This window comes from Castor canadensis, chromosome 6, assembly GCF_047511655.1.
Source record: "Castor canadensis chromosome 6, mCasCan1.hap1v2, whole genome shotgun sequence".
NCBI lineage: Eukaryota > Metazoa > Chordata > Mammalia > Rodentia > Castoridae > Castor > Castor canadensis.
The window spans coordinates 21,879,086-21,905,331 of NC_133391.1; the positions used below are offsets into that span (position 1 = coordinate 21,879,086).

Below are 26,246 nucleotides of genomic sequence, written 5' to 3' on the forward strand. Positions count from 1 at the left end.
ATTACCATATTCTGTTTAGAAGAAATGAAATCACGCCTAATGAGGAATGGGTTTGTATTTAGGCATCCTAATTACCCATTTTCTGGTTTCAGGAAGGGGAATAGTTTGCATAAAAACCAGTGACAGAAGATGGTGCTTGATGAATGTAAAAGTAATAAAAAATATCTCTTGTGTTATCTTAATATTCCTGAAAAGGCAAGGCATTTTCTGCTTTATTCTGCACATACTTAGAAATAAATTAAATGCATTTTGTGATAAAGGTGCAAGTAATGGTTAGAATTGACTAGTGTCTACTACATGTATTCATTCAACAAACACAGATGCCTACCCTTTGTCAGCCAAAGTATTAGACTACAGAGTATTAGGCTACAGAGATAAAGGACATTCATTTTTCTGAAGGAATTCTGTAAAGATCATTATATGACTACACGATAAGAACCTTGATAAAAATGATGTGTTAAAAGGACACAAAGTCAGACACCTAATCCACACTCAGGATCATGGAAAACTTTCCATGGCTTTCAAAAACTTGCAATGATCTGAGTCCTGAAAGAGTAGTGGGAAATAAGGGGAAAAGGGTGCTCATTTCAGCCAGATGGCATAGCGTGTGCAAGGGAGAAGAGCTGTGAGTGAGCTGGACCCGTCTAAGAAATGTCAAGTCCCTTAACTGGGCGCCATGATGACCAGTGGCAAGAAGAGAGATTGAAAATGCAGCAGGTATTAGCTCACAAGGGGCTTGTGTGTCCAGAATGCTTGGGCTCTGTTTGAGGATACCCAAAAGCCATTGTAGAGCTATTAGTCCTTGACAGGGAGCAACATGGTCCAACTGGGGTCTTGGACAGTTTCTTGGGGAACATTGAGAAATGTGTATTGGGAGATCCATTTGGATGTTGTTGGGATAATGGACAGGGTTGACAGTGGCTTGAAGTCTCGCTGTGGCAAGGAGGTGATGTGTTAGGGAAGAGCAGAAGGTGTAACCAACTACCCACCCTTTCATGGCTGCATCCAGCATGGTATCTTTCCCACATCCATGCAGGGGAGAGGAAGGCTTCAGCTCATATTTGTGGATCCCAACTCCTTCCGTCCACTGGTCCAGTGATCCCTCAACTGCCACAGAATCCTTGATTACGTCCTGTTTATTCTGTTGTGGCTGACAGGAGGCAACTGCTTAGGACCTGCACAATGGCCGAAGTGTGCGGTTCAATCTATAAGTAGTAGGTAGAGAGAGATGGGAAGTTAAACTCCACACATGTTGTAAAAGTGGAAGTTAGTTGACCAACTGGAAATAGAAACACCTGCATCTCCGTTAGTTGAGCTACTGATAGATGGTTGCAAACTGTACACATAAGGGGTATAGTTGTTGCAGGTGATTTGGGAGGGAAGATGTAGAGTTTGGCCTGCTTCCTTCAGATCGCCAACAACATGCAGTCTCTCTTTCTTCAAATTCCTGCTAACAGTTCACCCTCAGTGAAATCACAACTTTGTCACTCTTTCTTGTTACCCCACTTTGTTTTCTTCACAGCACTCTCCACCTATTGCCTATTGGTATCTCTCTCACCTCCAATGAAAGCTGCATGAGGAAGAGACTTTCTGTGTATTATGTTGTTATTTTTCTTAGTGCTTAGATCCACTCCTGGCACATATGTACTCAATAAATAATTGCTAAGTGTGGGCTGAGAGCAGGGCTCAAGTTGTAGTGTGCCTGCCTAGCAAGTGCATGGCCCTGAGTTCAACCCCCCCAGTACTGCCAAAAAAAAGTACAAATAAATAATTGCTAAGTGTGAGCATGGATCCAAATGGAAATGGTCCATGGGCTATTCATTGGCTGTGAAAATCAGTGCTAATATTTATTGAGTGTTTTTTATGGGATGGCACTGTTTGAAATAATTCTCAAGCATTCATTCGTGTAATAATCATCTCTACAAGCTAGCTTATACAGCTGATATCCCTGTTTCACAAAGCTAGAGAAACTTAACCAAATTAACAGCACTAGTAAGCATTACAAATGTGAGTACCTGTAGGCACTGTAGGTTTAGAATTCTCAGTCTTAATCATGACTCTGTTCTGCCATGCCATTTTGGAACACTTCAGAGCAAGGCAGGCAGAGAAGTCACCCGTGTGAATGTAGGTGTCAGTGGAGGTCAACCTGGACCTTGAAGTCCTTTTCAAGTTGACTTGGAATTTGTCATCCTGTATCTGTCAGGGATTCCGATGCTGTCTCCAGTATTTAGGGCATTTCCATAAGCTGGCATGCTCAAGGTTATTGTTGGTCCAGTTTACCTATTTACTTCAATCTCCTCCTCACCTCATGTCCTATGACTGCTGTCTTCTCTCTGCCCAGAGTAGAGGTGAATGAACGCATACAAGACAGGATGGTAGCCTTCCACTCAGAGAAAAAATGCACAGAATTGCTGAGAAAGCTTTGAATCAATAAGCTGAGCTGTGTGAGAAGCCCAGGTCTAATACAGTCTTGCTAGGAAAATTCACTTGAGTCCTTCCATCAGCGTTCTCAACAGCAGAAAAGACAATGTCCTCTCCACTGAGTTCGCGAAAGGCTTACATAAAATAATTTGCATTAAGCAAGATGCTCATAAGAGAGTTGGGGACTATTTCTGTAATTTGATTGTAATTTGGTTATAATTCTTTGAATTTTTATCCCAGAATATCACTAACGTCATAAGTAAATAAGACACCATGTCTAATACTATTTTTTTTCATCTGCTTCAAAAGAACTTGTGGATTACATGGTCTCTTCATTTAGAATTTTGAATAAGCTTTGTGGGTTGACAACAGGCCAGTCCTGACCACAGATTTGTTTTGCTTGACTGTAGCATTTTTTCCTTCTTTTTAATTTGAAATCCTTTTCATGAGACGAGCACACTCTATTTCCAAATCATTTCTGTCTGTCTTATGTCTGGTCCCTTCACGTATTTTTCTAACTTCTTTCCCACCCATAGACCATTGAGTTTTCAAGTCATGATCTCAACTTATGTCTGCTGAAATAACTATACCATTAGTGACTCTCTGTTGTTCAAAGGCCCCAAAGAACATTTTCTCTCTTTATTTCACTTGATCTTGGTAGCAACTGCCACTGGAGACAAATTTCTCCTACAACCCTTTTTCCTCTTTTCTGCACAGGTTCCCTGTGGCCTCCTGTTGCATCATCCTTTGCTTCCTGTCTGCTTCCTTTGACTGCCATTTTAAGTTCAATGCTGTAACTTGTCAATCTTGTACTTCAGCCCCCTCTCCTGGGTGGCTCCTATCTATGGCTTAACATATCTGAAATCATATGTAATAGTCTTTCTCTTCAGTACTCTCTCCTGGTGTTACATGGCATAAGGAAAGGAGTCACTACAAATCCATGCCACCCTATTCCCTCAAGCTGCAATCACCAGGTATTTGAATATTCAACAACTGGCACAGGAGAGACACTAAATCAGACTGGACTCTGTCCATATACTTCATCATTGCTTCCCAGCTGAAGACCAACCATCTCCACCCAGTCACCAAAGTCAGCTCCTTCCTCCTCTACAGCCACTGTGCTAAGACGCTTGTCCTCTCCCCACAGAGGAACAGCATGGTAGTTAAACTCCTTTTTCTTATGGGTAAATCTCAGCCTTGAATGGAAGTACATCCTTCTTTTATCCTGTCCTGTCATATCTCATCTCTAGCTACTGCCAGGGCTCCAAGGCTTCACTGTGTAAAATTATTTGCATTTGCCTGGAGGCCACCCTCTCCTACCTGTGCCTTTGCTCACACTGCCCCTCAGCCAAGAGTTCTCTTCTCCATTCACTCTGTTGGCATAACCAACTTCTGTCTGTTCCCTCCAAGTTCATTTCAAATATATCTATATCTGAAAGGCCTTCCTAACATTTCCCCCTTAGCCACATTCCCAGTGTAGATTTGGAACTTCCACTCTGCAGGTATTTTTAAAGTTTGCGTTTTTAAGGCATGTTTTACTGTCTAATCTACCAGTGGTATAACTTGAGAATCCTTTGCAGAATTTCTTCCTGTGCAGCAGATATTCTCAGGTGATGAAAAGGTACTTAGGAGGAAAGTATTGCAAATCAACACAAAAGTAGTGCATTGACAGAAGGAAAGGAAGCAACAGCTGGGCAAACCAACAGCTGCTCCAAGAGACAGCAAGTATGCTGAATGATCCAAAAATGTGAGAAAAACATTAGGTAATATGAGGAAATGAGTTAACCTGCTGGAAAAACTGCCAAAATATTTAAACAGGAAGTAAATAATAAAGTGTTCAAATTGAAGTTACTATGGAGAAGAAAAATCAGAGCAAATATTCTGTGTAAAAGAAGTGGATGTTTAAAATGAAAGAAGCTATGGAGATAAATTACCCTGATCGCTTATGCAACTTTTAAAAACGTGTGCGCTTTAAACTGCAGCGCAGCAATGTAATCGTGTTAGAGACTTAAAAAGAATGAAAGTACACAATGGTCCTAATTTATTGTTGTATTGAAAAGAATAAACAAGAAACATGATATTTTTCCTTTGCATTTATGTGATCACTAGGAAGTCTGACCTTTAAACAGGAAATATTTAATAGCACAAGTAACACATAAATATATTTACCTTCTAAAAAATGGAAGCATTACAGAGGAGGCTTAAGTGTCTTTGACCTCTACTCCCTACCACTTCTCTCCCTTGAGGTCACCATTATTTTTGGCTTACTGTGTATTCTTCCAACATTTTGTTATGCAGAATGCATCCATATATGTAACTGTAGAAAATGTGTGTCTTTATCTCCTATGATACACATTTATATATGATTAAAAAAACACCATGAAAATTACAATAGTAATTGTAAAACATCATTTTTCTAGGTTAACATTCTGTCTTGGAAATATTTCAATTTCAACACAGTTAATCCTGTGTCCTTAAAAGATTTGCCTCAGAATGGATATAGCAGTGCATTTGGCCTTCTTCTCCTGATGCACATTTAGGTGGTTTCTAGTGTCCTGCTTCTGCAGCAAACACTCTAGATACTGCTATACTTTGGATGGGAGTGTCCTTCAAAGGCCCATGTGTCACCAGCTTGTGGTATGGTTGGGAGGTGATAGAACCTTTGGGAGGTAGGGCCCAGGGGAGGGACATTAGATCATTGGGTATGTGTCCCTGAAGCAGATACTGACACCCTGGCCCCTTCCTCTCTTCCTGGAAACGATGAGGTGAACAGACCTCCTCTGCCATATGCTCCCATACTCTGCTGCCACAGGCCCAAAGCAACAGGGTCAAGTGATTATGACTGACACCATGAACCAAAACAAACTCTTCCTGCTTTTGGGTTGATTTATCTCCAGTATTTGTTACAAATGCAGAAAGCTGACTAGTACAAAGCTTCAGTTTCCTCCATTCCACTCCCCAACTCGACTTCTGCTTCTCTTGCCCTAGGTAACCATTGTTTTTAGCTTAATCTGTACACTCCCAGCATTCTTCCAGGCATGTGCCATGCACCCTGCTTGGTGCTGTGGATTCAGCAGGGAACAGAGGCCTTTCCCTTGTGGACATGTAAGACATAAGACATCACATGGCAATAGGTAATCTAAAGAAATATAACAAAGGCAGAGATGTGATAGCCTGGAAAGCCTTTGAGAGGCTTTCAGTTGAGCCAAGACCTTACAGAAGTGAGGGAGGAAGCTGAGAAAAATATTCAAATGACCACCTGAGACCCAGAAGTGCTGGGTCAGTAGGCATGAATATTCAAAATGCCAAGTCAGCTTCTGAGCTGTGTGTAATAGGTCATGTGCCATTTGAAGCATAAAAGAGCAGGTTGAACATCCGTGCCCTCAAAATAAGAAATCCAAAATGCGGAGAGATTCAAGATGGCGACCAGAACACAGCCACAGACCTTCTGAGCTCCGTGATCCAGGGACTTTGATAGAAGCTGGAGATACACTTGACTGAGGCAAAGCACCAGGGAGAGCTGAAACATCAGCATTCTGAACCCCTAGTTCCTGGGAGGCCTCTCCACACCATCATCTACTAAAAGAATAGCCCTGCCCCATAGGCCCACGGAGCTGCTACTCTACAAGCAGTGGGATCTCCGATCATCTGGCCCTGCTCCTCTGCTGCCCAAACTCCCACCCCTCAGACCCACAGGTTCTCCGTGGGACGAGCCCTTAAGGCTGGGGATCCACAGACATTTACGATCTCCATCAGGCCACACCCCCCAGGCCTGCACAGCCCTGCACATCTCTGTTCTACTAGGCCATGCCCTCAAGGCCTGCCATGCCAGAGATGCACAAATGCATGATCTCCATTCCGCTGGGCCAGGACCCCAAGGCTGGCACAGCCCTGCATGATCTCTGCTCTGCTGGGCTGTGCTCCCAAGGCCTTTCTCACTGGAGATACAAACACTGCACAATCTCCATTCTGCTGGGCTGTGCCCTCCAGGCCTGCACAGTCCTGCACAATATTCACTCCGCAAGCCTGTGCCCCTAAGGCCTACCAAGCTGGGGACCCACACACGCACAATCTCCACTCCGCTGAATGGCGCCCCCGCCAAGCCTGTCAAGCTGGGGATTCACAGACACACAGGATCTCCACTCTGCCAGTCTGAGCCCTTCAGGCACACCAAGCCCACGCTCCAAAGGCCTGCTACTTCACCTCAGCTAAAGGCCTCCATCTGCAGGCCCGTGGGACCCCACCCACCGGCCACTTGCCACAGGAGGGCTCCAAACCTACCTAAGAGACACACACAGACAGGTCTGGATGCTAAAGAACTAGCATCAGAACCACTAAGACTGCAATTCTACTGCTCCAGAACTGGTGATTTTTTTTTCCCTCCTTTAAGGGATTTGCTGCCTGGTTTGCTATTTGATCATCCACCATCTCTACCATTTCTTTTTCTCTTTTTCTCTATTCTATGCCTTTTATCTTTCCATCTCTCTCTCTCTGTTTTATCCATCTTTCTTGGTTTTGTTAGTATTAATATTGTTACCCGGCTAATACTAAATTATACAGTCCATGAATAGAAACATTACCTAGTGAAAATATGAGAAGAAGAAAAAGGGAAGGAAACCATTCTCTCCCCAAAAATAAAGTAATACAGGATTTAGAGCAAAATGAAGAAAACAGATACCTAGATTAGGAATCCAACAAAACAAAGATAAACTATATCAAGGAACCCAACGAAGCCCACAAGAACACCCTGAAAGAAGAAACCCTACAAGTACTTAATGAGAATTTCATAGAGATGTTACTAGACATGGTCAACCAAAACTTACAGGAGGCACTCAAGAAATTCCAAGACAACAAAAACAAAGAATATGAGAAAACCCAGAAACAAAGAAATGAAGTCATAGAAGCCCTAAGTAAACACCAAACTGAAACTGAGACCACCATAAACAGAGAGATAAACAAATTAAGGGCAGAAATTGAAAATATTAAAGAGGAAGTAACCCATGATATGGAAAACCTCAGAAAAAAGAATGAAACAGAAATACAAAACAAAATGCAAGGCCATTCCAGCTGAATAGAACAAACAGAAGACAGAATCTCAGAACTTGAAGATGAAATGGTAATTAAAGGAAAAACTGAAGAACTATTAGTTAAACAACTCAAGACCTGTGAAAAGAAAATGCAAGAACTCACTGACTCCATCAAAATACCAAACCTGAGAATCATGGGCATTGAAGAAGGAGAAGAGGTGCAAGCAAAAGGAATATGTAATATATTCAACAAAATCATAACAGAAAACTTCCCAAATATAGAGAAAACTATGTCCATTCAGCTACAGGAAGCCTCCAGAACACCAAACAGACCTGACCAAAATAGAACTACCCCTGACATATTATCATTAAAACAACAAGTACAGAGCCTAGAGAAAGAATATTGAAGGCTGTAAGAGAGAAAAACAAATAACATACAAAGGTAAACCCATCAAAATCACAGCAGACTTCTCAACAGAAACATTAAAAGCAAGAAGAGCATGAGTGAGGTCTTCCAAGCACTGAATGAAAATAACTTCAATCCTAGGATACTCTACCCAGCAAAACTATCATTCAAAATAGACAGAACAATAAAAGTCTTCCATGATAAGCAGAAACTAAAACAATTTTTGACCACCAAGCCACCACTACAAAAGATTCTCCAAGGAATTCTGCACACAGAAAATGAAAGAAAACAAAACCATGAAAGGGCAGGCAATACCAAACCACAGAGAAGAAAAGGCAAGAAAGCAAAGTGTAACACTGATTCAGCTACACACAATCAAACTCTTAATCAACAAAGACAACTACATGACAGGGATCATCAGGTATTTATCAATACTAATACTGAATGTTAATGGACTAAATTCCCCCATCAAAAGACACCAATTGGCAAACCGGATTAAAAAGGAAGACCCAACAATATGCTGCCTACAGGAGACCCACCTCATCAACAGAAATAAGCACTGGCTGAGAGTGCAAGGCTGGAAGAAGATTTACCAAGCCAATGGTCCCCAAAAACAGGCAGGGGTAGCAATACTTATCTCGGACAAAGTAGACTTCAAATCTACTTTGATCAAATGGGATAAAGAAGGACACTCCATACTAATAAAAGGGGAAATACACCAAAAGGACATAACAATTATCAACCTATATGCACCCAACGTCAATGCACCCAATTTCATCAATCATACTCTGAAGGACCTAAAAGCATATATAGACTCCAACACAGTGGTAGTAGGAGACCGTAATACTTCCTAATCACCAATAGATAGGTCATCCAAACAAAAACTCAATAAAGAAATCCTAGGACTAAATAATACCATAGATCAAATGGACCTAGCTGATGTCTACAGAATATCTCATCCAACTTCTGTACAATATACATTCTTCTCAGCAGCCCATGGAACCTTTGCCAAAATTGATCATATCTTAGTGCACAAAGCACTTCTCAACAAATATAAGAAAATAGTAATAATCCCATGCATTCTATCTGACCACAATGCATTAAAACTAGAAATCAACAACAAAAACAGCAGTAAAAACATGCAAACAATTGGAAGCTGAACAACACATTACTCAACAATGAATGGGTCACTGATTAAATAAAAGAGGAAATTAAAAGGTTCCTGGAAGTTAACGAAAATGAACACATGACCTACCAGAGCCTATGGGACACAGCAAAGGCAGTCCTAAGAGGAAAGTTTATAGCCATGAGTACATATATCAAAAGGACAGAAAGATCTCAAATCAATGACCTAACACTACAGCTGAAACTCCTAGAAAAACAAGAACAAACAAATCCCAAAACAAGCAGAAGGAAAGAAATAATTAAGATAAGGGCTGAAATCAATGAAATAGAAACAACAACAAAAAAATACAAAGAATCAATGAAAAAAAAAGCTGGTTCTTTGAAAAAATAAATAAGATTGACAGACCCCTGGTAAACCTGACTAAAATGAAGAGAGAAAAAACCAAATCAGTAAAATCAGAAATTCAAAAGGGGAGATAACAACAAACACCAAAGAAATCCAGGAAGTCATCAGAGACTACTTTGAGAACCTGTACTCTAATAAATTTGAAAATCTCGAAGAAATGGACAGATTTCTAGAAACTTACAACCACCCAAAACTGAACCAAGAGGATATTAATCACCTGAATAGATCTATAACACAAAATGAAATTGAAGCTGCCATCAAGAGCCTCCCAAAAAAGAAAAGTCCAGGACCTGATGGATTCACTGCTGAATTCTATCAGACCTTTAAAGAAGAACTAATACCAACCTTCCTTAAACTGTTCCATGAAATAGAAAGGGAAGGAACACTGCCTAACTCATTTTATGAAGCTAATATTACTCTCATCCCAAAACCAGACAAAGACACCTCCAAAAAGGAGAACTACAGGCCAATTTCCCTAATGAATATTGATGCAAAAATCCTCAATAAAATAATGGCAAACTGAATCCAACAACACATCAGAAAGATCATTCACCACGACCAAGTTGTCTTCATCCCAGGGATGCAGGGGTGGTTCAACATATGTAAATCTATATAATACAGCACATCAATAGAAGCAAAGAAAAAAACTACTTGATCATCTCAAGAAAAAGACTTTGACAAGATCCAACACCACTTCATGATAAAAGCTCTAAGAAAACTAGGAACAGAAGGAATGGATCTCAATATTATAAAGGCTATATATGACAAATCTACAGCCGACATCATACTTAATGGTGAAAAACTGAAACCATTCCCCCTAAATCAGGAATGAGACATGAGATTAAAAAGTTTCTGCGTGACAAAAGAAATGGTCTCTTAACTGAAGAGACCACCCACAGAGTGGGAGAAAATATTTGCCAGCTACACATCAGACAAAGGACTGATAACCAGAATATACAGGGAACTTAAAAAAACTAAACTCTCCCAAAATCAATGAACCAATAAAGAAATGGGCAACTGAACTAAACAGAACTTTTTCAAAAGAAGAAATTCAAATGGCCAAAAAAACACATGAAAAAATGCTCACCATCTCTGTCCATAAAGGAAATGCAAAATCAAAATTCTAATAGGTGAGATTCCACCTTACCCCTGTTAGAATTGCCATCATCAAAAACACCAACAACAACAAGTGTTGGCAAGGATGTGGGAAAAAAAGGAACCCTAATCCACTGCTGGTGGGAATGCAAGCTGGTGCAACCACTCTGAAAAAAAATTTGGAGACTTCTTAAAAATCTAAACATAGACCTGCCATATGATCCAGCAATCCCACTCCTGGGGATGGATATACCCAAAGGAATGCAACACAGGTTACTCCAAAGGCACCTGCACACCCATGTTTATTGCAGCGCTAATCACACTAGGCAAGTTATGGAAACAGCCAAGATGCCCACTACTGATAAATGGATCAAGAAAATGTGGTATCTATACACAATGGAATTTTATGCAGTCATGAAGAAGAATGAAATGTTATCATTTGCAGGTAAATGGATGGAACTGGAGAACATCATTCTGAGCGAGGTCAGCCAGGCTCAGAAGACCAAAAATCATATTTTCTCCCTCATATGCAGACTTTAGATCTAGGGCAAATACAGCAATGTGGTTGGACTTGGAGCACATGACAAGGGGAGAGCACATATGAGAGATATAGGAATAGGTAGAAAACCCAAAACATGAAAGCGTTTGATGTCCCCACTCCAGAGGAGCTAATACAGAAACCTTAAAACGACAGAGGTTATCATGAGCAGGGGATCAGGAACAAATGTAAAGATCAATTAGAGATGAATCAACATGGGACATAGCACATGGGTACATGAGAGCAATAGTAGGAATCTCTCTGTATAGCTATCCTTAACTCAACTAGCAAAACCACTTTGTCTTTCTTATGCTTATGTCTTTTCTTCAACAAAATTAGTGATAAGGGCAGAACGGGTCCTGCCTGGAACTGAGCCGGGGAGTGGGGGAAAGGGTAGCGGAGGGGGGCAGGGTGGAGAAATGACCCAAACAATGTAAGCACATGTGAATAAATGAACAACAACAACAAAAAGAAATCCAAAATGCTTCAGAATCTGAAACTTTTTGAGCACCGACATGGCGCCTGACCTTGTGTGACCTCTCAGAAGTCAAAACAAACACTAAAAATACTGTGTAAAATGATCTTCAGGACCCATGTAAAGTGTATATGAAACATAAATGGATTTTGTCTTTAAATCTGGATCCCCAAGATATCTCATTATGCATATGCAAATATTCTAAGATCCCCCTCCCCTCAAAAAATTCCAAAATCTGAAACACTTCTGCTCTCAGGCATTTAGAGCTGCCTGTACTTGCTTCTCCTGCTCTTTCCTGCATGGTTATTATCAAGATCCTTAAATGTCACTAAGCAGATGTGGGAAATTTATTTTGTTGTAACTTTAATGTGACAACTTTAAGGCTAGTGAAGTTATGCATATTTTAATAAGTATGTTGATTGGCTCTTTGAGTTTCCTTATCTCGGGCTTGGCAGCTATTTATCATGGTTCATTTTTCTACTGGGTTGTTTGTATGTTGGTATTTTATTTTTATTGCTTGTATCTGGATACTAAATCTGTTTTGTATGCCATAAACATTTTCTCCTGGTCTGCTTCTTTCTCTCTCTCTCTCTCTCTCTCTCTCTCTCTCCCTCTCTCTATCTATCTCTGACTGGGGATTGAACCCAGGGCCTTGTACATGCTAGGAAAGTGCCCTGCCACTTGAGCAACTCCCTCAACCCCCTTTTGACATTACTTCTCAAAATTAACTTTGCTACAGCTAAACTTGTAATCTTCCTGCCTCAACCTTCTGAGTAGCTGGGATTACAGATGTGTACCACCACGCCCAGCTGTTAGTTCTTTAATTATAAAAAATTTTGTCTTAGAGAAGTCTTTAATCTTGAAGAGTCATGTTTACCAATCTTTTCCTTTATGGATTTTCCTTTTTTGTGCCTCGTTTTTCAGTGCCTTTTGTATCCCAAGATCCTAATGATGTTTTCCCTTATCTTATGATCTATCACTACACTATTCGAAACTTAATTTCCTGGACAGGGTGAGCTAACGATTTTTATTGTTATTGGTTAACCAGTGGTCCCAGTACAGTAGAATGTAGAATGTAGAATGGTTAATTCCTTATGAATTGGTTCAAAGTGTCATCTGCCATGTAGGAAATCCCCAGATATACAGAGGTCCACTTTTAGATTCTTTTTCTCCTGTTCCATGGTATATTTTTACTGTAGTTTTATAATCAGTTGTGATATTGGTAACGTAAGTCCTCCCTCTTTGTTATTTTTGTGCAGTATTTTCTTGAGCATTCATATTAATTTATATCTTCCATGTGAAGTTTAGAATTATCTTATCAAATTTTATTTTAAAATAGTATTGAGATTTTGTTGGGCATGGTAGCTCATACCTGCTACCTACTCAGGATTCAGAGATTGGGAGGGTGGTGTTTCAAGGCCAGCCCAGACAAGAGTTCACAAAACCCCATCTCAACCAACAAGCTGGGCATGGTGGTAGGCATAAATGTGAGACCGTATTTGAAAAATAACTAAGGCAGAAAAGAGCTGGTGGCGAGGTTCAAGTGGTAGAGCACCTGCCTAACAAGCACAAGGCCCTGAGTTCAGTCCCCAGTACTGCCAAAAATAATTAATATAAATTAATATGATATAATATAATTAATATAATATTGGGGTTTGGTTCCGATTGCATTGAACCTACAAATCTATTTGGACATTCTTCAGTATTCCTTGTCTCTATAAAATATTATATATTAAGCTTATTTTGTAATAGCTGTGTTGCTGTTACAAATGAAATCTTCATTTAGCTATACTTTTAAAATTATGATTGTTATTGGGGAGGGAAGCTAAAATGGTGATTTGTGGGCTCCAATAAGTAATTTTTTAGTTGGTTTGTTGTCTATACTAGATGGTAATTATTGATAAAATTTCCCCTAGAAAAATACTTGTAATATGGCTTTTAAATTTTTTCTTCTGCTGTGTATGCATCCTTCTGCTGTTGAACTCTCATTTAATTGCATTTCTTAGGACAGTGTGGCCACTGTCAATATCAATAAATTATTAACAATAATTGCTTTCTCTTTTTAACATCATGTGTAGTGTTTTTAGGAATTTTTCTGTTTTATGTTTTTAATAATGTACATGTTTAAATTGGAGACTCATGATGTAGATTTGTGAATTCCTACCTGTGGCTTCTGTCAGTCTTTGTGACATATGGATATATAAGCTATCTTGTTAGGGACATAAAATTTCTTGATTATTGTATTTTCTTGGTGATCCTGTGCATTTGATCAATACAAGCTATATTATTTTTCCAGTATTTTAAAAATTAAATGTTTATTTTATAAGAATGATATGTAGCTTTTAAAAAATTAAAATACAGCCAGGTGCCGGTGGCTCACCCCTATAATCCTAGCTACATTAGGAGGCAGAGATCAGGAGGATCATAGTTCAAAGGGTCATGGTTCAAAGCTAGCCCAGGCAAGTAGTTTGTGAGACCCTATATTGACAAAACCCAACACACAAATAAATAAATAAATATAAAAGGATTGGTGGAGTGGCCCAAGGTATAGGCCCTAAGTTCAAGCCCCAGTGCCACAATAAGAAAGAAGAAAGGAAGGGAGGGACAGAGAGAGGATGAGAGGGAGGAAGGGAAGGAAGAAGGAAGGGAAGGGAAGAAGGAAGGGAAGGGAAGAAGGAAGGGAAATATAACAAAGCTTATAGTGAAAAACAGCTACCACCTATCTCAGCCCTCCCTGAGTCATGTTCTAAGTCATGCTCCAAGAAATCAATTTAACTACCTCAGCTGACCTTCTTGATTTGTTTGAAAGCAGCATGCTTAATTACAATTTTTTTAATTTCCAAACACGGCTATTGATTCCTTATGGAAGAATAAAGCTGTAGCTCTCTCAGCATCCCCACACATAGACTTGCTGTCCTACTCATCCAGTTTTGCCACCATGGAAGCCATGGTGGGAGCTCATGGCTCCTTAGAGACTCCCTAAGTGAAGTTCACATCAGAGACAAACTGCCTGCTACAGGCACTTTATTTCCCATCCAACTTTTAATTTTTCTCCAAGTCTAATAAGGCCTCTCAGAGCAGCAGTAATTCATCAGCAGGCTCCCACTGGAGCTGCAGCTATTCCTTCATGATGGCCAAACACATTAGTTTGTCAGGGGCACTTTTGCTGTGAGCCATCCATCCTGGCTGTCTTTGCTACTCACCAGAACCCAACTGATGGCTTTCTAGGCCTCCTGTGCAGCTCTTCCTGGACCTTCCTTTTACCCGAGTCCATCTGTTTCTGTATTTCTTAATTGCCAGCAGTGTTTTCTTTTTGCCTGAGTGTTCTTTTTCTTTTTATACCACCCTAATCTGGATGCAATCACAATTAATATTTCTAAACAAACTAATTATAGATTTTTAAGAGTTTTCTTCTGCCCTTTGAGTGATATAACTTTCCTCTGAGTTCCTTTGTTCTTATTTTTTGGACTCTTATGTGGGAGGCTGTCCTTCAGTTTCTTCTGATCTTGGCTCTGTGCTTTCATAGCAGACTGGGAGCTGTGGCAAGACTGGACCTGCCAGCGGTGGGCTTTGCTCTGGGCTGAGATAGGTGACTTTCTCTTGGGTGGTTCCCAAATGCCAGTATCTCTTTTCTCTTGTGCAAGTCCAGGGTTGGTGTCATCATTCCACTAGAGATCAGTAAGCCTGGCTGCAGATACTGTGTGACATGAAAGTTCCCAGTTTTCCCCAGGCCGAACCAGCTATCTGGGCTCACACCACTGTTCCTGCCTGGAGACAGACCCCCTCCCTGACACCCCTCCCCCCTACAAAGGACTGTAGAGTTTGACTTACCTGGGTGTCCCTGCTACCCCTCAATCTGGGCAGTCACCTTGCTGATTGTTCTGCACACTCACCTTCCCCAGCATCACCTGCCTCTAGGTTCAGGACAACACCACCATTTGGAGCCATACTCTGTGAGTTAGTTCTCACTCTTGTTGCCCAAGATAGTCTTTCGATTTTCCCGAGGTCACCCAGATTTGGGATCCACTGAGAGTTTGCTTTCTCTTTATGGAGTAGATAAGAATTTGGTGAACAACTTTTCCCTTATTTCTGGAGAATTTGTAGGAAGAAACCTTGTGTTTATTCTGTTCAGTTTGCATCTCAACTAGCAACCTGCAACATTTTTATTAATTGAACCTCCTTTTGTATTGTCTGTGTTGTGTCATTTTTCATATCAATGTATTTAGATTATAATTTTATCAGTATTAACCTATTTGTCATATTTGTTGTAAATATTTTTAGAGGAAATTCCTTTTTATTTTAGCTATCTTGTTTTTCATGGTAAAATAACATACCATGACATAATCAATTTTCATTTGTTAAAGATATTTTGCAGGTGTCTAAGTGCACAATTATATTATAGCTTTTAGATACTTATCTAACTTATCTTGAAAATATTTTGTAATTTTCCTGTGAAACATGAATATCTTATCTCTCAAATTTCTAAATTGCTAGCTTACTTTCTCCATATTTTTATTAAAGAATTTTTAAAGTTCATTGGTTTTATCCCCATTATGACACATTAAATTTGTTTGTAAAATGTGCTATATTTCTGTGTCTTCCTCTCAATTCTATTGATATGTTTTCCCTTAAGTCTATATTCATTATATATTATATAATATTCTGCTTTAATCATTCATAGGCTGAAGTGATTTCACTGTCATTTTTCAATGATTATTTATTGGTTTTCTGTTTATGTGGTTAAAACTCATCAGAGATAGGTTATAAAGAGTAAAGAATGAATAAGACTTGTTCCTTTTCTTCAAGGACTATGGAAGTCTTGAATGATAAGATCAGTTCACATTGAGAAGTTCAAAGAGGCTTTTAAAAACTTAAAATGAGAAGGAAGTTATAAGCTTAAGATGGAAAAAGCTTAAGTTATATATTGCTTTACAGGCAGAACTTCACCAGGGCAATGACTGGGTGAGTAAAAAGGAATCTATAAATGCAAAATAAGATGTGCACAGGTGCGCATACAGGTGTGGTTAAACACAGGATGATGGCTTGAAGAACAGCTGAAACACCTCAGATCATAGTGGAAATTTATAATTTAGTAAAATTTAAAACAATTAAACTCTTAAGCAGGAAACTATTAACTATAATTAGGTGGCCATAAGTAATTACTGAATTGTGTTCTTAAATAATGTCATTGGCAGAAGAGTGTGATAGGTAAAAATACTAACATGCCATGTGTTTTTTTAACTAAAATGAAACAAAGTGTTTTTTAAGTAATTTTTTTAAGATAATTGAGCCTTTTGTAAATTCAAGATGGTACTCACTTTCAAAGTTAACACTGAAAGAGGGAAGAGCCTTTTTGAGAATAATAGTCATCTTTAAGATAGGAACAGAATCAAAATTGTCCGGATTTAATTCAAGCCCCTATAATCTTTCACGAGTGTGTAGCACACAGCAGAGACATAGATGACCTGATCCACTCACTGCTCAGTAGTAATGAGGGACTGGAAGCAAGAAAGGGAGACCATGGGCGTTTACTAAAGGGAAGGGGCTCTACAACGTTGGTGGTGGGATCAGAGAACAGAGTGTACTCTGGGAACATCACGGGCAAATCAAGAAGAATTTCTCTAATTAGGTTCTAGTCTGACGTGGTAATCATTTCACAACATATGTGCATAGCAAACTTCACATTGCACACCTGAAACATACACGTTTTTGAAATGTCAATTTACTCAGTAAATCTGGGGTGAAGACCATTAACAAAGCCAGAACGGAATGATTTAGATGTGGTAAGGTCGAATGTTTAAAGAGGGGAAATCCACTTTTAGAACGTAAAATGACTACTTCTAAAGACCCTATTGTGACTTTGCTATTTGTCAGGGCTCAGGAAAGTTGCTAACGCATGCTGCTGAATCAAGCTCATGAAGAAAACTCTAGAGATTTTCCTTCCATCTGGGCTTGAGAAACACAACTTTCTAGGCAAGCAGAATAAAGAACCCTGATTGTTGTATTCAATCCTGTGGATGTGTGCATTCAGAATTTTAATTTCATGGATTTATAATGAGCCTGCCAACTTGTCAGGCCAGACATCCCTCTGCTAGTTCTGCTCATAAATGCTGCTACTCTACCTGCACGTAACCTGAGATGCGCAGCTCTCCTGTGCGGAAGAAACAGTCTAAGTCAGCCATCTCTCCCCTACCTGCCTTTGCCTTTCCTTCCCTCTTCTTCCCTCCCCTAGTCTAGCTCATTCATTGTCTCTTCCCTTTCCTTTCTTCCCTTTCTTTTCTTTTCTCTCCTACTTGAGCTATATCAGCAGTCTCTTACCTGCTCTTCAGGTTACCACCCTCTCCCTTCCCAAGTGTAGTAAGTGCTTAAGTAGTCATTGCTGTGACTGTTCCTCCTCACCACAGAGTGGCATCAAAACAAATTAGAGGAACATGAAAGGATTTTTGTAACAAGCCTTATCCTCAGCCACTGCCCCACCATCGCCATCTCCCACATTCCAGGGACAGTGAATACTTGTCACCATTGTGTTGCACTGCACTCTAAACCATCCCTTCTTGTTTAGCTGCTGCTTTTTCTCTTGTTTCTCTGGGAAGTATCTTTAAATGCTGTCCCCTCTTGGACTGTGCTCCCTCTTCCAAGGCAGAATTACTTTTTCATCTGTATTCTATAGCACTTACTACAAATACCAAACGTATTTGGAACATTGTATCCATTTATATTTTTGGTTCCTCAACTGAACTTGAGGAATTCTTGAATTCCTTGAGACTAAAATCGGGTAATTAAATTTTTATTTCCTCAATGTCTGACACACAGACAGTGTGCTATAAATTTTACTTGAATACATTTGGATCAGAGGTTGTCTTTACAAAAGACCTTAGAGCAGAGTTCTTTGGAGCAAGTGGCATGGGCAGCCCTCTATCATTTTATAATGGTTACAAGTCTTTCTTTTTCCATGTAATTTTATAGCTATCATATTGATTTACCTAAATGCATACAGAACAATGGACTTTAATGTGATTCCTTTAATTCTCAGATGAGGAAGTCAGATTTATGCTTGTATCAGACCAAACATGTAAAGTCAGCAGACTTTATGAATTCATAAGTATTAAACCATTTTACATTGCAGGCAAATACGTTATGGACAAGAACAAAATGTACAATGCATTTAGTTCAGAAGAAAACCATTAAGGAATGTTAACTTGAATTGAAAGCACTGGGGTGGGAGAAAGCCAGGCTACTAGATGAGAAATAACTGGTAAGTTGAAGGATGGTTTTAAAAACAAGTGAAGTGTTTTTCATGTGTTTTGCGGTGATGATTTGAACCATCAGAAGACAGTAGAATGGATTTTGCTGAGTTTCTTTTTCTTGAGGTTTAATTCAGCCTCTTCTCTTTAATAGGTTTCAGAATCTGCTATGGTCAAGAAAGACGTTTGTGGACAGCATGAAAATTTACAACCACAGTTACATCTACATGCCTGCCTTCTCTATGAAGACAGGGACAGAGCCATCCCTCCGGGTTTATTATACACTCTCGGATGTCGGTGCCAATCAAACAGTGCTCTTTGCCAACCCCAACTTTCTGCGTAGCATTGGAAAATTCTGGAAAAGTAGGGGAATCCATGCCAAACGCCTGTCTACAGGTCTCTTTCTGGTGAGCGCAGCCCTGGGTCTCTGTGAGGAGGTGGCCATCTATGGCTTCTGGCCTTTCTCTGTGAATCTGCATGAGCAGCCCATCAGCCACCACTACTATGATAACGTCTTGCCCTCTTCTGGCTTCCATGCCATGCCAGAGGAATTTCTCCAACTCTGGTATCTTCATAAAATTGGTGCACTGAGAATGCAGCTAGATCCATGTGACACACCCTCACTCCAACCCACATCCTAGGATCCGTGGAAGATGAAAGGACCAAGCCAGGGTGTTTATGCTGGGTTTTCTATGTGACACCACAGAAGAATGGTCAAGCTGTTTCATGGATTGGAGCAGACCACTCAGAAAGATGAGAAAAATAACAAAAAAAGACCCAAATAAAACTTTACTTTTAATGTTGGCTTGCAGGACAAATCAAATGTCCTATGATACATTTTGTAGAACACCGTGAATTTGCAAGTAGTGAAATGCCCATAAGATGACGTAGGTATAGCACATTTCTATGGTTCCAATCTGGAAGATGCAGTTCAAAAACAAGAGAGATCTAGTTGTTGAGGCTGAGGAACCACTCAGTAAGGAATAAAGAAAATGCTGGGGTGAAAGTGTTGCTGGTTATCTACATTAATTGACTTAAGAATAATTTTAAAAGACCTGTCTAATTAAGGCTGACATTAGAACTATAGGTTTTTAAAAATTATTGCTTATTTTTGCCCGATTTAGGGGCAGTGGGGTGGGTGATGGGGTAGATTTAAAAATACCTTATTGAGTAATAAGGATACAAAATGCTACAGCTGATTATTGTGATCTGTTTAATCAAGTCTGTATTACCTGTAGCCCCTCCTCCTTTCTAAAATTTGAAATAAGATTGCTTCTTACCCTTTTGTCCATTCTTAGACAATGTGAAGCAACCTTGAATTTAGACTGTGTTGATTCATAGTCAGGACAACATGAGCCATTTTCCCTCCTCAGAATTTAGAACATAAACTCAGTTTTTAGGTCTGCATTGCCCGTTTGCATTGTTGCTATTATTTTAATGCAACAGAGACCAAAAATATGAGTGTATTACTTGTTTGTGAATTGCCATAACTGTACTCATAATTTCATGTTCAAAGTTAAGTCAAGCACAGTAACATAAAGCTTAGTCTCTGCAGATGACAGCCCAGAAGGCAAATCCCTTTCCTATGTAGCATGGTATATTCATTCCAAAATGCATCACGTGTATACACACAGGCATGTAGACGTGCACACACACACACACACGCACACACACACACAATGTTAAACAAACCTTGTTTTCATATAGCTTTCAAAACAGAACCCACATGACCTGGTGTGACAAAACTGTAACCAATGCTGGAGAACCACAAATACATCATGAAGTATCCATTACATGTTGACATAAGACAAGCTAGCATACTACTTACCAGCAGGACAGGCAAGTCTTAACCCCCAAATGCTTAATCCCAAGTGAGCAGAATTGCTTTATTCACTTGACTCCCACCAAAATCTCCTGATTAGGCCCTGCATTGAGCTTAGGCACACAGGTAGGGTTCATTCAAGTAAATCAGTATGAATTAGTAACAATTTATTTACTTTGTGTCAAGTCAGATTACATAGGCAGCAACTGTGACACTAGCAGGAAAACTCTCTTGACCCTACAAGCAGCCAAATGTGATTAATATTTGTAAGGGAAAGGAAATCTCTCATTGTCTTTGTGTTTTGGGATACCCTGAAGTTCTACTTTAATTTTGTTGGTAGAAATTTAGTATATTGTCTAGTATACTAAACAGGTGGCATTTTAAAAAATGATCAAAACAGGTCACATTTAAAAAAATGATCAAAAGTGTAAGATAACCAAGATAATGCCTTTGAAAAAACTCTACATTATTGGAGTAATAAATTTTTAAATATGGTTGAATATTGAGGTTATTATAGAAATTAGCATTTAAACTATAACTGGTTGGTGTAACAGATTTTCTTGATACTTAGAAAGTTAAGAGTTTGGGAGATTCAATTTTGTAGAGACCTGGCTTGCTATTTTGACCCTGATAATAGGAGTGGGCTGTGTTGAATATTCACTGATACGCAACTGTGAATATATTACCTCTTTTCAACTATTGTTATTATGTAATAATTATCTTAAAAGAATTCCTTTGTAACAACGTATTTCTTTAAAAATGTAAAAGGGCTAACAGAACATAGAAAATTTAATTAAATGTGCCACTTGAATTGGTGCATTGTTAAAATTGATAAAATTTAATTAGTGAGCTCATAAAGTCAATTCACAGTTCCATTGAAAATTCTATCTGGAAGTTGTACATCTTGTTAAGATTCCTGGGATAGATTTATGCAATAGATTTGTCTGATGTTCAGTCTATAAGTTTAAAACAGCTGTTCCATATGGCTTCTGAAATGCAGAACAGAAGTGGCCAATGTTGATAACATGCTTGATTAGACCTGCGCTTTCAGCTAGGGTCATTCCACCTTCTCTCTCAGATGTGTTGGAGAGATGTGTTGGAGAGTCTGGAGATGTTTTTCATTGTCATGACTCAAGGATGCTTGTAGCATGTAGTGGGCAGCAGCCATGGTTCCCACTGAACATCCTACAACACACAAGTCATCGCCTCACAGCAAACAATTATTCACTTTAAAATGTCACCAGTGCCAAGGTTGAACAGCTTGAGATTAGAACACAATGAAAATTTGTTCACCTTTTCTTCACTTAAGGATGCCTAGACATGCTCACACCATTCAGAGTATGACTACAAATTGATGATAATGTTTTCTCAGGGAAGATTATGGTTTAGCATTACTTTACAGTGACAATTTATAGGTGTGCCATATGTATGCCTTTTTATGTGTGTGTTCGGTTGGATGATGTATATACATAAGAAGGGTGTCTGTGTGTGTGTGTGTGTAGCATGAAGTTATACTTCTCTACCTTATTAAAATATATGTATTCCTAGAATTATCCCAAAGAGTCTCTGGAATACTCTATAACTACTAAGAAACTGATTTCTAAACTGTCATTTCCTAATTTTGTTTACCTGATCTTCAGACTTGGACCTGGTTTTTTACCAAATTTGGTCAGTTTTAGCTTAACCTTTAAGTTTTTTTCACCTTTAATTCAGCTCAGAAGACATTTAAGTTACGGTACACACATTCAGTAAGAAAATGGTTGATCACTTTCAGTGTATATACCAAGAGATGGTATCCTTCTTGACCATCTGACTAATTTTTAAAGTTGTTTTTAAGTGACAAAAGTTAGATTGCTTCATGGGATCACAAAGAAGAATGGAGAGACTGCAAATGAGTATCCTGATGGGATTTTTGTTTATTTATTTATTTATTTATTTTGGTGGCACTGGGATTTGAACTCTGGGCCTTATACTTGCTAGGCAGGCACTCCATCATTTGAGAGACTCCACCAGCCTCCAATTTGAGAATTGCATTGATTTCTAAAGACCATAAAGAAGGATTATCTCTGATTAATTTTAACCACAGTTCTTAAAGCTAGGATTGTTGTAGGATTAAGTTGTTCCACAATAAAGAAATGTTTATATGAAAGGCTAGAGACACGGCTCAGAGGTAGAATGCTTGCAAAGGTACTAGGTTCAATCCCCAACATCACCAAAAAAGAAAGAAAGAAATGTTTTGTGTGAAAGATTTTTGGACACATATGGTTCATATAGATTATTTTTACCAAAAGTTTATATTTAAAAATGTGGGTCTACACTGCACAATTCTCACACAAGAAATCAGGGAAGCACTAACTAGATTTTGTTTTTGTATAATTCACTTTCAGGTATTTTCACAAAGGTAGGAAGTAAATGATCCACCATAACAGATGCTCAGACAGGATCTTTGTTTGGCTTTGTGATGTCTCATTCCCCCCTACCTTTTGGCTAAAAATCTGTTTGGGCTAAATATAACTTATACCTGAAGCAATCTTGATTAGTGTCTTAACATGACAAGTAACTGAAGAAAACTTGAGATTCTAAACTTGCCACAGATGTTCCTACATTGGTTAAAAACCTTACTGAACTGATATAGATGAGGCAAAATGGAAACAAATGCTGTTTCTTCTTTTCAGTAGCAACAGGAGCTGTTGTGAACTTTATCAAGATACATAAACCTTTATTAAAGATATATATACCTTTATTAAAGATATATATATCTTTAATATCTTTAATAAAGATATATGAATATCTTAAGTAGTATCTTGATTATTAAAGATTTATATATATATATATAATATCTTTATTACATATAACCTATTTGTTTAGAAAGCCAACCATCTATATTTTTAATTTCGGTATTTGAAAATACTGCCTGTGGAATTTTTAGCTGACAGTTCCTTGTTAGAGAGCAGAGTTTAGGGGGAAAACCATTACCAGTCCACTGAAATCTTTAGGAATTGCTATACACATGGTAGAAATACTTTCCCACTAGAACCAGATAGTGTCTACTTTATGTTTCTAGGATGCCAGAAATCAAAAGCTGTGGGGATTTTCATGTAAACTCAAGGGCCTTAACTTGGAGAAAGAAGGACTGACTGTTACAGTGTGCTTTTATTTATCTTCCTACTATGGAGGCCGACTCCCATACTACAATGACTGTAGGGTGGCACACACCAGAGATGGAAGGGAAGTAACAATTCCCCACAGCTGCAAACCAGATCAATGCATCTAATAAAGTCAGTAGTACATACAACTAGAATATTTAGCAATTTGATTCCATTGTGTGCTAGGGAGAGGGTGAGGCAAGTGGAAAGAAGGAACTTTCTAGCTCTCAGTACACAGAGTTGCAGAGGTCTCTACCCCTGGCTTTGCAGAGCCACCTGCCTCTGTCCTACCGGGGGATCTGCCTTGATCAAGTGGCATTGTGTGAAAATGTACTGAGAAGCTTAAAATTTTACAGGGCTTTGTTTTTGATTAAACTTGTGCTCTCTAAATTTGGATGTCCTGTGGCAGAATCTAGTCACCCTGACCTAATTGTAGCCCTGCCAGTGATTATGAAAAATGGAGGTTTTTTTCCTATGTAGATGGACTTCCTGAGTCCTTGAAGCTAGGGAGAAATCAAATGTTTCCCACATAGCCTCTTTGAAAGCCTTGAGAACAAACACTGGAATTCTGAAGCCCAGAATGTCTGTCTATAAACTCCTAAATATGAGACCACAATATTTAGGTTGAGCACTATAAAATTTCTGTTTTGTAAGTGGAAGGAAACTTGAATCTGTAGTCTTTCATCTTCCCATTATCAGAAAACAGATCCTATCTGCCTTACCCTCAGCCTTGGCTTATCTTTGACATTTTAACTCACATCCTAGAGACTGAAATGTGTGCTTGAATAGAAAGCTTATTCAAACACAATACAGTCCTGCTCACCAGTAAGGAAAAGTGTGCTTTTGCTTTCTTGGGTGTTCTCTCTGGAGCCAGCATTTGTGGTTTCTTCCATCTCTAACACCTGGGGAATAAATAATATAAATTGACTAACAATATCTGTGAGCATTTGAGTAACAAAACCAGCCTTTTTAAGGCACAAAAGGGAAATTGTATTTTATGGTCAGTCATTTACCTACTACCTCTGTGTTCATATTGATCTCTACATTAAGCAAAAATCCTTTCTGATTTTGCTTTTCAGTTGAAGCTGTTGGTGGCTAATCAATGATGCAAGGCTGTCTGAAATTTTTTAGACTAATATCCAAGTGTATCAATCCTTCCTGCTTCTATGTAATTAGACTTTCTCTAGATACTTGCCATTTTTAAATGTGAGCTTCACAAAATATTAAGGGATGTGATTTAATCCAGGGCAGAGAAAATTAGGAGTTAGGTAATCTCTAGCTTTCTCTGCACAAGAGAAACAAATATCGTAACTTAAAAAAAGATTTAGCTAAAATGAAAATCAGAGAGAAAATGTTTTAATTTGGGAGAGGTCTCAAAAATTAGCTAAGAAGTGAGGGGGAAGAGGTTGTCTTTGAACATGGTTCCAAGAACAGAACCTTTTCAGAATGTTTTAAAAGAAATACATTGTCATGCAGGTGTTACAGCTAAGGATGAAAAGACAATAGAGGAAGAAGCATGAAAGCCAGGTCGTGAGGCACCCAAGGAAGAGGACAAGAGAGTGGCACCTTATTACCCGTGTGGACCTTGGCAGCTTCTGGGCTGTAGGCTTCCTGCCCCCTCCAGTGGCATTCTCCTTGGCATCTGGGCCTTGAGAAGCAGGCATCACGTTTGCATATCCCCGTCATTGTCATCTGCACATTGGTGATAGTTCCAAAGCAAGATTATCATTTATGTCTCCTGCCGTGATTATGCAGTGATAGCAGGAAGTGTCACCTTGAAGCTGGCCCTTGAACTTGGTCACCACCATTACTTCCATAAGAGCTTTTGTATCCATTATTAAGCAGATATGGATGCATTTCCCTGTGTTCTGGGTGCACAGACACATGCATGCGCACACGTGCAGAAACACACACACATAAATATATATACCCCTTATGTTTTTTATGACCTGGAGAAGAGGGGTGACCAACTGGGGAAAGGCAGAGGGTGTCTTAACTTTGCTGGCTTGGCTCCCGCTTGTGTAGTTCCTTCATGGACCTCTGTCACTTTGTAACTATATCTGTTCTAAGTTGTACCTTTATCATCCTTATAAATGTAGCAAATGTGACTATTTTCTAGAAATGCACACTAGTAAGTAGGCCTTGGAGAAGTTTGATAACAGTGTATAAATATCCTTTGTGACTTCGCAGAACCTCACGGTAGGAACGTCCTTAAGTGATAGCTGCAGGAGGACTCAAGATTAAGAATGTGTGTTTCTCCAACAGATTCTAATATTCACAGAGGCAAGGAATCAATTTGTCACTATTTCTCATTCAGCCTTCAGCACTAATGCTATGCACTTTCTCCTTAGTAGGTTGCTATAGACCTACCAGCATAATATACAGGACTCACAATCCAGAATGACTGATGGCCACTTAATGTCACTCAAAGAGTCACTAGAGAAAAGGGGAGAGAATAGGTATTAGAGCTCCATTGAAACCCTGCTTAATCTTTAAAAAGCCTGGACTATTGCTAGATCTCTAGTTACCATACAGCATACA

At 39.1% G+C, this 26,246-nt stretch overlaps 1 protein-coding gene across 2 annotated transcripts in view; it reads left to right on the plus strand.

The window, feature by feature from the left end:
* St8sia1 (ST8 alpha-N-acetyl-neuraminide alpha-2,8-sialyltransferase 1) overlaps positions 1-21,640 on the plus strand; it is a 137,834-nt gene extending 116,194 nt beyond the window's left edge. For both annotated transcript variants that reach the window (XM_020185159.2, XM_074075886.1), the window contains one exon: positions 18,892-21,640. In XM_020185159.2, the coding sequence (XP_020040748.2) occupies positions 18,892-19,378 (487 nt within the window). In that variant the 3' untranslated portion in view covers positions 19,379-21,640. The remainder of the gene's footprint in view (positions 1-18,891) is intronic.
* The last annotated feature ends 4,606 nt before the right edge of the window (positions 21,641-26,246 follow it).